General features: G+C 39.1%; 1 protein-coding gene across 1 annotated transcript in view; it reads left to right on the plus strand.

Annotated features, from left to right (window-relative positions):
- The window catches only part of ABCA13 (ATP binding cassette subfamily A member 13), a 169,025-nt gene that overhangs the window by 4,679 nt on the left and 151,793 nt on the right, over positions 1–12,553 (plus strand). The window contains exons 3-5 of the mRNA XM_058032791.1: positions 963–1,086; positions 9,753–9,901; positions 11,515–11,543. Coding sequence (XP_057888774.1) covers positions 963–1,086; positions 9,753–9,901; positions 11,515–11,543 — 302 coding nt within the window. The remainder of the gene's footprint in view (positions 1–962; positions 1,087–9,752; positions 9,902–11,514; positions 11,544–12,553) is intronic.

Consider the following 12,553-nt stretch of genomic DNA (forward strand, 5'->3'; position numbering starts at 1 on the left):
CTTGTCCAGCTGTATTTATGTAGGAAAGAGGTGCTAGGTTTAATATCTGATTGGTAAGACAACTTTTAAACATCAGCTTTGGAGTAAGGGAGATTATTTGGGTTTTAGTTGTATTTATTGCTCTCTATAGAGTAATGGAGTTTAGATGACTGCCTCAGAGGTGGATATTTACAATTAGACAAGATGTACCTTACCCCTACTCACTTCCTAGGATTGAGAATTTATATGTTGTTAAATTCTTCCATTTGCTTTAACACTTCAAAACTTATGACTCCCTCTACTTTATAAAGCTATTTTTGCTTTTATCTTGTCAAAATATAACTTCATTTAGAAAATAATTCTTTATGATATTATAATCTATTCAGTTTATTATTATGTTATTCACCAATCCCAGTAAAATGGGGATAAACCAGCTTTAGCTACATTAAAAATCAGTTTGGTGAAACAATTCTAGATCTGTAGAGTGAACTATCTGGAGAGAATGTAGCCTGCATTATATATGTTTACTTTATGGAGAGCTGTGGATAATTCCAGAGATATGGAAAAATGGCTGTTTAAAGGGTCTTGATTGATGCATGTTCAATTGCTGAACACCTGTTCCTTCATTTTTTGAAAGCCTGTGAGAAAAGAGGAAATACCACTTTGTGCAGAAGTCTATTCCAATCTAGGTCACATGATTTTGGGGCTAACAACCACATGGTACTGCAATAATGTTACTAACGGGAAAATTAGCTTTACAAAGATTGCTCTCAAGTGTCACATAGCTTGTTGTCCCAATCTGACACAGAGGTTACTCATTTTCTGTGATGACTGAGTTTTTCTTAAATGAGACACCTGACATTGATACACCTTCATTGCTTGCAGGTGACAAAGAGGATTTTTAGGATAAGGAAGCGCAACATGATGGTACAGCTTGCAAATGCAATATCACTGGTCCTATTTCTGCTGCTGCTTGGTTTCAGGTTACCTAGAAGCTCGTGATTTACCGAGTGGGGGCCTTTATCCCTTCCTGCGGAGCCTTTTCTGTAACGTGGGCTCGAGGTGCAGGAATGCCAGCTACACAGCGCAGAGACACAGCCGCTCTGGGTGAGTTACGGGAGCGTGACGGACCTGCCACCACCACGCTGCACCTGCTTTTACAGAAAGGCAGGTTCTTGCTGCCTTCTAGACAGGAAAAATACAAGCAATGTTACTCTCTGCTAAAAGCTTCCTTCAGTGTTCTTATGACTGCAAAAGGTGTAAGGCCATAGTTGTACCTCTTGCTAATTTTTGTTTACGTTTCTTGGGCATTTCATGCTGGATTTGGCTACTGAACACTCTTTGGGGGTGAAATTGTATACCTTGTCATATTCTTTCCCTTTTGCTGCTACCATGTCAGAGCATACTTTTATCTTTTACCAGAGAGTCTTTTATTATATGTGAGTGAAGCAGAGTACCAAAATTATATGTGGATTTAAACTTTGAATAGTTTGGGTGGGATACCTAGTGGGATAAGTGAACCCAGAAAAGCAAAACAAGAATAACTTTCGTATAAGACCCACAAAAAGCCAACAAGGAATAGAAGAAGTTCTGTAATAAGAAAGAACTTGGAAGAAGTTGCCCATTAGAAGTCCTTGTCACAGGATCCGCGAATGCAGAAAGAGAAAAAGATTAATCAGAATTTTGAATTTTTCCTTAAGAAATGAAGTAATTTCATCTACTCCAAAAAATGCTTGAGATGCAAAGACACTTATGCAAACTGGCTGAAGGATATAGTCATAAGCAGCCTTTGAAAATATATACAACAATAAAGTCAAATTACAGTCAGCTAATCAGAATATATACATTTACATCTAGAAAATTTATACATTTACATTCCTATAAAATTGATAATATCTATCAAAAGATCTTAGAGGGCTGAGCCAGGTGTGCCAGAGTATTAAATATTTATGGTTTATTATTGTAGAGGTTTATAGGTAGCAATAAATTCAGCATACAGCAAGTTGGAAAGCTTCGTTATCACAGTAACAGGCCATAATACTCATCTGTTCATCTAGATGGTCTGCTTCAGTTATTATTAGAGAACTGTTGATTGAACAAAAGACCATGCAAAATAAACCTTGTTTATGGGCAAACACGTTCTACATAAGGTAGAATTTGTTTCTAGAATTGAAATCTTAATAATTTAAGCAGTATTAGTCAAGATGCATTATTACACAAGATACTTACAGACAAAAATACCCCTATTAAAATTCTCCTCTGCCTTCTCCTCCCACTAATACAGTTAAAATTGTTACATGACCAGTGAGTTTCCAGTCCTTTCTCTGGGGTTATGCTCACCTTTCCACTGGCACTCTGGGTCATGTAAACAGCTGCAGATGGATGAAGATGGGGTTGTTATGGCAAGTCATGACAGACATTACTTTGCCTGGAGGAATGTGGTGTTGATGGCTTCTTTTTTCACTTGAGGGTGCACTTGAGGTCACTTGTGTTTGCTAGTGTGCTTTTATACCTTGCTTGTTTCCATTGGTCTGCAACTCTGGGATAAATTCAAATTTATGTGGTAAACCAGAATGTATATGATATCTTTTACAAATGTTAGCTACATCTTGTTTTTTTCTTGATGCTTGGAAATTGGCTTTGTCCAGCTACAAGGTCTAAATTTTAACTAAACACTGGTGACTTGTTTATGGCCCTCAGAGCCGGCCTGTGCCCCACCTCTTATCAACCCAGATGCTCCAGTATTATATTCCAGTGCAGTTCATCTCTGTCCCACCTCTCAAGGCCTCATCTATTATACTGGGCCTGTGTTCTTTGGCACTGCTTTGTTAGCCATAAATATCTCATTTTGCACTGAATGGTCACTTGCACCTTCTATCTGTATAAAACTGTGATGGTGTTAGGCAATCACAAATGAAAACAGAGCAAATTGCCAGAGTTGTCTGGCCAGGAAAATTAAAAAAAAAAAGGTAAAGCAAACCCAAGTCAAAATGAAAACAAGTTCAGGCAAAGCAAAGGTGGCCAGCCCCTTGCTGTGGTCTTTCAAACTCAGTACAAGGCTTGTGCCTCTTACTTGCAGTAGAAATTCTATATTACTGGGTTAAAGAGTTACCCTAATTCTAGCCTTTAAAAAAAATTCCCTAAAAGTATAGCTTTTTTTTTACATCACTAGTTCAGATGCCATCTAAACGTGTTAAACCTCTAGAAACTATGAACTATATTGACTGCTCTGCATGATTATTTACACTGTTTTGACTGAACTGCCCAAATTATGTTCCAGCTCAATAGAAAATCAGAAAAGAATTTCCTGGAGGCAGACTTAGACCTACTTAAGAATCAGGGAAATTATTCAGTGGCTTTCAGTTATTCAAGTGAAAAATAAAATACATGCATGTATCCATATTTATGCACTCAATAGGCTGCAGTGAGTAGCATATAGCCTAGGTAAGGAAAAAGACTAAAAAGGTAGGATGAAGTTCATTCTGAGGTCAGCCTGTTCCACCAGGTCCATCAGTATAAATTAAATCAACCTCAGGGCTGCTCTGACTTATGCTGGCTGCCAACAGCCTTAGGAATATAGAGTGTCATTCTGATCAGTCAAACATAACAGAATCCAGTCCCTGTTGACTGGAGAGATGGGATGTCATAGGAACAGTAATAGCAATTATCTTCCCTTCAAGGATATCAATCCATAAGTCTGATAAAGGAACATTTTTAATGTCAATAATGTAGTGTTTATTAAGAGAGAGTCAGAGACTGCACGGTTTGCATGGACACTTGACCATTTTTTTCACAGTATGGAGCACTTTGGTGCTATCACTTTGAAATGTAGTAATTGTCTTTGGGAGGAAGCAGTTCTGTGACTACTGCTGGAGCTTCCATGGAATCCATAAACCACAAATAGCCATTTGTCAGTGAGCAGCACCCTCCATGGTGGGGCTGAGCCCAGGGTGAAGTTATCCTGGTGCAGGCCATGCCCTCACAGATGTGTCCCTGTCCCTTCAGGCAGCAGCCTGTGATATGGTGAGAAGATGACCCTACAACCACATTAACTTTGATTTTCATTAAGATTTGCCACTTCCTCTGTTGCTTTGGAAAGCATCTAATTGCAAGAGCTCTGTGGCTTTGCTCCTTGCTCCTTTTTTCATCCACTGCAAAAGCTGTTGGCTGGCAGCAGCTGATATGATTCCCTAGCCTGATACATGCTCCCCTCTCAGACAGAGGAACAAGGAAGTATTCCCGAGCTCCTGTGGCAAAGGACATTTTTCCCTGCTCTTTCCAGAATGTTCCACCCCCCACCTCATCTTAGTGGAGCACAGTGTAAAACTGAGAGCATGAAAATAAGACAAAACCCACACAGCCATGGGGTCCTGTGGCCTTACACTCACACATTCCATGAATGTGCATGGAAACATCGTGATTTCCCAGTTCTTTGGATTCCCTGGCAAATCTTGCAGAAAATGATGGGATTTGTCCTTGCAGTCTAGACTCATAGATCTATGTTAGTTAGACTTTTTGAGGACCTAAAAGAAAATTAAGCTATCCTCAGACTTAGAACCACAAATATCATTAAAGCAAGACTCTAAAATGTCATTTCAAAGCACATTAGTTTATTTCTCTCTATTAGTTTTTTCTCTAAGCACATTAGTTTATTTAGCTTCAGGTGGTAGCAGCCTGAGCAGCCTGACCCAGTAGATGTGGTAGAAGCCCAGGTCTGTCTCTGGCACCTCTGCTGGATGTGCCCCTTTTACCCGCGTGGTAGCTCTGTCTCCTTTTGCATCTGACTGGGCTCCTGGGCTCACCCTGCCTTGTTGGGGCTGTCTCTGGAGCCTGTAACACACTCCTGCGTCTGCCTTGGGCAGCCTGGGGGACACTGTCCCATTGCTGAGGGCATGGACTGTGCCAGGGTTGTCCCAGCTCCTAGCTGGGTCCTCTCCTGGAGCAGCCCTGCTCATGCCAGCCCCTTTCTTCTCACTGTTCTAAACCTTTTGCTTTATCAATACCTCGCCTAGATTCTCCAGTGGAGGAGCATCAGAAGAGCTTAGATACAGCAGCAGGTGTGGAAGAATAAAATCAAGGAATGTCTAAGCATCAGCAAAAGTCCTTGTGTAAGAATTGCTTAAAGGGTCAGATTTTTCTTTAGTGACATACATCTTCAAAGGAGAAATAGTTCTTCAAGATAGCTTATGGCTGCAGCAACTTTCTGCAATATTAACTCTGTGGTCTGGGCAAACTTTTGTAGTTGCAGGCTCTGTAGCTGAAAAACAGAAGCAGTTTTTGTGACCTTGCTTATAGATTGCCAGAGTTGTGGAGAAAAGGAAATTGAAACATGTTTTCTTAATTTAAGAGCAAATTAAGAAAAATATATTGTTTTAGTTTGCTATATATTTTAGTCCATTGCATTTTAGGAAGGTTATAATTGTATCTACATGGAAGAGAAAGATCTTTATGTGAGAGACACACAGTATGTTATTGTCCAGCATTTGTACTGGTATTGATGTCTCCAGGCTTATAATCCTGATATAGTGCAGAATGAAAGCCAGCTGGGGCTTTGCAATTTTAGAGAGAAATTATTAATGTGGTGACAGGGGTGAGGTTGAGAAGAGTTTGCTGAGATGCTTATGAAAATCACGAGTCTAAAAGGCATTTCACATCATAGCTGAGTTCTCAGATGAACTCTGAAGTGTTCTTGTTGTTATCAGGCATTTCACATCACAGCTGAGTTCTCAGATGAGCTCTGAAATGTTCTTATTGTTATCCTGAGTAACTGAGTAAATTGGACAGAATCAATGTTTATGAGTCATGGCTTTAGGAAATAACAATTGCTTTTACATGCTCAAAGAGATGCAATTTTTTGCTCTTTTGCAGTATTTTGTCACATTCAAAGTTTGTACCAATGTATGTCTTTAGTTTCATTTCTGTTCTCACAAACTGTGTGGAAATGTACAGTTGAAGGAAGAGCTTCCATGGACAATAATGCAATTTTATATATACATTCCTCAACCCCTTCTTCTAACACCCCAGTTCTAATTATGTATGTCCTCTCCTACAAATTACTGCTTCCTCCTTTTATCCTTTTTATTATCCCTTGCTTCCTCTCTTTAATGTTCCTAGCAACTGCTGCTAGGAATTTCCTTGGAATGGCTGCTGGACTTCCTTTACACATTCACACACAAATGAGTTAGTGCTGCCCTCTGCTCCAGCAAGCACGCTTTGAAGGCTCTTTGGGAGAGTAGCAATAACACAATTAAGAACTTTTATTGGCACACTCACTGGAAATTGTTTGCTTTGACTGTTTCTGTAGCTGGTTTTAAAGTGTGGTTTCTTATCTTTCTGGCAAGATGTTGACATCTTCCTGCAATTTTGTGTAACCTGTGCTGAATTAAGAGATCAGTAGTAACTTGTAGCACTCTAATTAGGAGCTAAATGTAGTCCTCTATTACCATGCTGAAAATATATAAAATCCTTTAATATTAACACAGTTATTAAGCAAGTAAGACCTCTGTAATAATTTAATGTGTTTCATAAAACTGAGCCTGATAACCAGTGTCATGCCTGTTGCCATTTCCCCTTCAAAAAGAGGCTGTGCTCAGATACAAGAATAGTGAGAGGCAGGTCTGTGGCAATGATGGCCAAAGAGGGTCACAAATGGCAGCTAGCTGACGTGGCAGCTGACCTGGGAATCCCCACAAAGCTAATAGCTCACACAGCTCACAGCCAGCATGTCCAAACAGCTGCTCTTGGGCTGCTGAGAGGCTTGTGCTTAGGAAAGTGGCATTTCTGTGGGTCTTTCATGTGCTTGAGAAGGCGAATGTGCCTTCTCTTCTGTAATAGCTAGGCCTTATGCCTTGGATTTGCTTTTTACCATGCTCCAAATATCTACTTCCCCCTAGAGTTTCTCATCTCCCTCTCCACTTTCACCATCGACATGATTTCCCTGCACTTTGCCCTGTAGCTCTTCAGAGCCGCCATGCTCCAAGTGCTGCCTGAGGTTTTCTTTAATATTTCTAGTCTGCATCTTCCCAGTCTCCTTTCCCTGGCCCCACGTGCTCTATGGGACCTTGTGGAGGCACCAGTTTTCAGTTTTTCTGGGTCTGGATTGAAGGCACTTGAGATGGTAATTCATGTTTGGACTCAGGTGTTTATTATTTCTTTTCAGTAAAACAGTCTCACTACTGTGAGTTTGGCAGCTTTTCATTAGAAAGCACAAAGTGGCCAACAATCTCTTGTTACAAGCTCTTTTAAGACTAAACTATCCAATTAAGAACTGACACTTAGATTATTTCCCTTTTTTACCCTATAACTGATGCTAAAGAGCCCACAATGCAGACTTTTATGCCCAATTGCAAAATGCCACCCAAACCCGCAAAGAAGACAGAAGAAGAAGCATGAAGAAGAAACCCAGGACGACACCCTGTGCCATCCATCTTGCTTCCATCCACAACATACTAAAAATCCCAAAACATAAATTCCTCACCAAGTGATACACCTGTGTTATCTAATGTGCTTCTACTGTGCATCAAACAAGTGGCTAAAGCACATAAAATTAGGTGCCAAGAGAATGCTTTTATATTGTTTCCCTGCTGTTTATCAACCCAAGCTTTGCAGATCCAAGGTGCGGCAGAGTTGGTGACGGGGATAGAATGGAAAGAATTACTGATTGCTTCCATCACTGCTATCTGTGCCCCCTGCAGCCGGTAGGGAGGCCAGGCAGCCCCAGCATCCTCTGGAGACAGCATTGAGTCCTGCTGTGGGCTCCTATGTGATTAAGGCCTTTTCCCCCAGTGCATTGTTGTTTGGAATGTTTCTGAAATGAGGACATTTGTAGATGGAGATGCAAGGCTTGAGTCTAGTTTGGAGGGCAAACAATGTGGGTTGAAATTCTGCACTCCTCTGAGCACTTTTTATTTTAAATTATCTTCTTTGGAGAGTTTAGTTTTCAATTTTATGTTCAGCAACTATTGGGAAAAGCCACAACAAAACCCAACACGACCACTCTCTCCAAACCCCACGAAAAAAACCAAAGACAACCAAAACCTGTGAAAAATCCCATGGAAATTGAGCTAGAGTTTTGATTTTTTAATATTCTGACTGTGGCTGCTGTTATTCTAATCAAGTTTTGGCTTCTTGTTCATGCTCAAAAAGCAGAGCACTAGGAAATTTTCAGTATGTAAGTAGTGTTTCAGTTCTTTGCCAAACACAAGTATTCTCAGCTGTCTGAAATTTTGGTCACTGGGAGTTTCAGCAATATTGGAATTTATGAGGTGATTTTCAAAGACAACAGCTGAAGTGCAACTTCTAGTCTCCCAAAAAGCCACCTTCTGAACAACAGAAAGCTGCTTTTTAAAACTCCATTTAAAAGGGAAATATATATGTTGAGGTATTGTTCTGCATTTAGCCCACTAAAGTTTGAGGATGGTGAAACAGTTTTCCAAAATCCTGTTGTCTGTCGGCTAAGTTGGGATCAAAGTAAGCTGTACTGAAACAATTAAGAACTTGATTGTTTTAAGATGAAATTTTCTTTGTTTCCCTTAATCTGAAGTTGCAAACAGCTCTGTGAGTATCTGAACAAATGAGGATCAGGAGGGGATGGAAAGAGAAATAAGAGAATGAGTAAGTGGTGACTGATGGCTTTCTTTGGTTTGTGAATTGTTCTCATTAGGCTTTTCTTTCAACAAGTAAAAATTGCGGTGAAAGCACAATTGGCATATCAGGTCGATGAGAAAGGAATGAAACTCCTTATTATATTTTGTAAATGGGACACAGGACGAGAAGCAACGGGCAGAACTGACAGATAAGAAGTTGCACTGGAATATGAGGAAGAACTTTACTGTGCAGGGGACTGAACACTGGGACAGGGTGCCCAGAGAGGCTGTGGAGTCTCCCTCACTGGAGATATTCAAGAACCATCTGGACACAATCCCGTGTCATGTGCTCTAGGATGATCCTGCTTGAGCAGGGAGGTTGGACCACATGACCATTGTGGTCCCTTCCAACTGGACTCATTCTTTGATTCTCTGACAGCTAATTGTGTTTTTGATGCAAAACAGTAACGATTTTGCTAGACAGGTTCTAGCTCTTAAGATAATTGAATCTCCTGTTAGATAAACCAGAATACAACTGCCTAGTAACATCCTAAATAGAATTATTCCCTTTTTTATGGTGTTTTAGGAAGGTCTAAGTGATTTTGTCCTGTAAAGAGGCATTTAAATGATTCTGACTTCTGGTTTTATTTAAAAGTATTGTTAGAAAATTGTGCTGTTGAGTAGTCACCAGATAGCAATGTGATAGAGATAACAGAGATAATATTTACCCGTGGTATGTCTGCAAGCTAAAATAAGGAAAAAGCCAGTAGTAAGAATAAAATACTCTTTTTATCCGTTACTGTGTGTATTTGAAAAAACAAATTGTTACCTTAGATGCAATAGTAAAGCTTGAACTTTCTCATTAAAGAATTGCCACCAAAACACATGATAGTCCAGGGGAGAAAAGTTGAGTGTGTTCAGAAATATTAAAGAATTTTTGGACATGTCTGTTCTTTGCTGCTGCCAGAATTGGCATAAGTGACCTCAGCAATTTTTCATTGCCCACTTTCCTGAGGTTTTGAGACCCAGTGCTGCAACTTCCATGTTAGTGAACTGAACTAAATAGAAATTGTATAAATACATAATTGTTAAAAAAAATAATTAGAATACTGCTGTGAGCATATACACATTTTTCAACTACTTGATTTCAGTGTGTTACCTGTCCCTCTTTTTTCTGTCAAAAAATAGTGCAAGCCCTCAAAGTGGTCCAGAGAGAGCCACTGGACCTGATCTGGACTTCATGGAAGAGATAGAAGAACTTGCAAAGGAATTTATTGATACTACAGAGAAAGCTATGGCCTTAGAAAAGCTGTGGGAAGAAAACTCAAGGCTCTCAGGTAACCTGTGATTTTTCTAAAAATTATTTTCTTTGCCTATTGGTTAGTGATAGCTATCAAACAAAAGAATAGTTTGATCTTAAAAATAAAAGTAGGCAACTGAAATTTTAGCTAAAAAACCCCCACTTTTATGATTGCCAACACAGTTGCCATCAACATTATCAGAGAAAAAAATGTAGCTTTCTAAAAGTGTGCCCTTTTATACTTGAGAGTTATGAAAACAATGCGAGGAAAGTTTAAAACATAAGGATTAAAATCAGAGTACAAGGTTACTTTTTCTAACATACATTCAAAAGTATTTATTGCTCCCTCCCTGTATTTTTCTGTTGTACTAAAGAGTATAGGAATGGAAAAAAACAGTATCTCACACGTGGTGACCTTCAGTCTTGCACAGAAAGAGTGAGACTGGAAATAGCAGGGTCGGGGTCTCCTGTTCCATTTCCACCCATACTGCTGTTATATTTGCCCAATTATCCCATCATAAAAAACCCCAAACAATATTAGAGGTAGAAGCAATTTTAATTGAATAGTTTAGAAAAATATATATATAAAATCAGATACACTTGAAATATTGACAATATAATTTGATTAAAATAAGGGATAATTTGGTTCCAATAATAGCGCATAAGCAAAAGATAACCGCGGGGTACGGAGTGCAGGGCTCTGGACCCTTGCCACCTCACGTACGAGCTTGCCAACTGAACATTCCCCCCTTACATGCCATGTGCCAATGCCATCTCCTCCCATTTTCCATTCATCACACTTCTACCTCCTCCCTCATCACCACCTTCACCATGCATGCATCACCACTCGTTTTGGTGGTCGCACCGCTTTTTGGGGGTTGTTTTCTGATGAAGGCTCTCCTCTTCCTCGATGTCCTTTAATTCACCTTTGGGTTACGCATGCGCACCAAGCTAGTATAATATAAGCCAAAACTAACATAATATTATGTTTAAGCATCAAAGAAATAAATCTCATATAATTAGCGTTTTCCTGGGACCCAACCAGATTTTCCCTTCTTTCTGTTAATTGTTAGTAACTGTTATCTCTTGCTTTTTCCTGCCTTGACCATCTGCGGGAAAAGGGGGGGTGGAACCTCTCCTCTCCCTTTCTTTCTTGGCATTACACCTTTTAACTGTTTTATTATTTCAAAATATTAATTACTGTATCAATATTGATTACTGTTTCAATTTTGTCAGCACGAATCATACCTATTTACCACGCTGCACAACCTTGTTGCTGTACCAGGGGGCACTGAGCACCTCCCACTACCCTGTGTCACTGTCTGAGTTTTCAAGCAGAAAGATTTAGGTGAAATCACAGTTTGCATGCCTGGCTTCTGGTAGCAAGGACAGTCATGTAGTGTTGGCATGATGCTTTTGCCTCAAAAAAAATTGACAGTAAGAAATGTCTTTTAAATTGTTTTTATGATTATAGTAAAAGTATTGGGACGCACAGAAAATCAAATGGACCACTATCTTTTGGTATTAGTTGCTTCATGTGCCTTTACTTTTCTAGAAACATCCTTTGTGCACTGCTTGCTCTTGCTTACAATATAGATTCTTCTAAAGCTAATAATGCTTCTCTTTAAAGGAAAATATTTAATTTTACAGGGCTCCATAACATCACCACTTTTCTTACTGTAAGTATTTATTGCAATCTGTTTTGAGATTATTTGGGATTTGAGGATCTTTATTATAATGGTTAGAAATTTGTAACCTGTCAAGTTTAAGTAGACTATCTGAAAGAAAAAGATATTTGAAGGAAAAAATGGTGTCTTGTAAATTTGATAGATGTTCAATGGTTTCTAGATTACTTATTTAAACCAGTGTAGGTTGTTAGTAGCTAAAATCCACAACTATTTGAAGGGCGTTTGTTTATTAGGAGCAATTTAAAGGTGCATCTATCAGATTTATTTTTTTCCATATTTGATTGATTGTTACTGCTATTTCATGAAACCTAGATTTCCTGTTTATAATTTGAAATTAGATGGCAATTTAAATTGCTCATAAGATCTCATTGATTGAAAGGAGCCATATCAATATGAAATTTCATTTCTGGAATGCAATATAGAATAGAAAGAATGTATTTCTCAACATTAAGAAAATATTAGACTTGACAATAGATGATCATTGTTAGAAACAGAGCTTGTATATACACAAGAGTCTTTTTGTATAAGGCATGCTTATGTCACCATTGTGCAAAAAAGCCCTAGTGAGACATTAATTTTGAGTAGCAAATATTGTGTAGTCCTATGAAAGAAGTTGTTTTATCCCAGACAGGTCACCTTTAAAGAGCCATTCTTTTAAGTTTTTATTTGAGACCCCTACAAGCCTTGCAAAGAGCTGTGAGGCAAGGATGGCGAGGCCTGGGCAGTCGCATTCATTGCAGGGCTTGAGAGCTCCAAGATAATCCTTCCCTTGGTTACACCTCTGAGCAGAATGACATGCCTTGGCTTTAGTTCCAGCTCCATTTCTTCATCAGAGCAGGGAGACATATCAGAAACAAAGCCTCCATGAGTTCAAAATACCACCAAAATAATGTGGTATATTGACAAATCTAGAGGTATGTTTTCACATTCAGAAAAATATTATGATGTTTTAAACTTCAAGAGGGTCAGGGAAATAACAGGCATCTGATTTTTTTTTCTTT

Source organism: Melospiza georgiana, chromosome 1 (genome assembly GCF_028018845.1).
Source record: "Melospiza georgiana isolate bMelGeo1 chromosome 1, bMelGeo1.pri, whole genome shotgun sequence".
In the NCBI taxonomy this organism is placed as follows: Eukaryota; Metazoa; Chordata; class Aves; order Passeriformes; family Passerellidae; genus Melospiza; species Melospiza georgiana.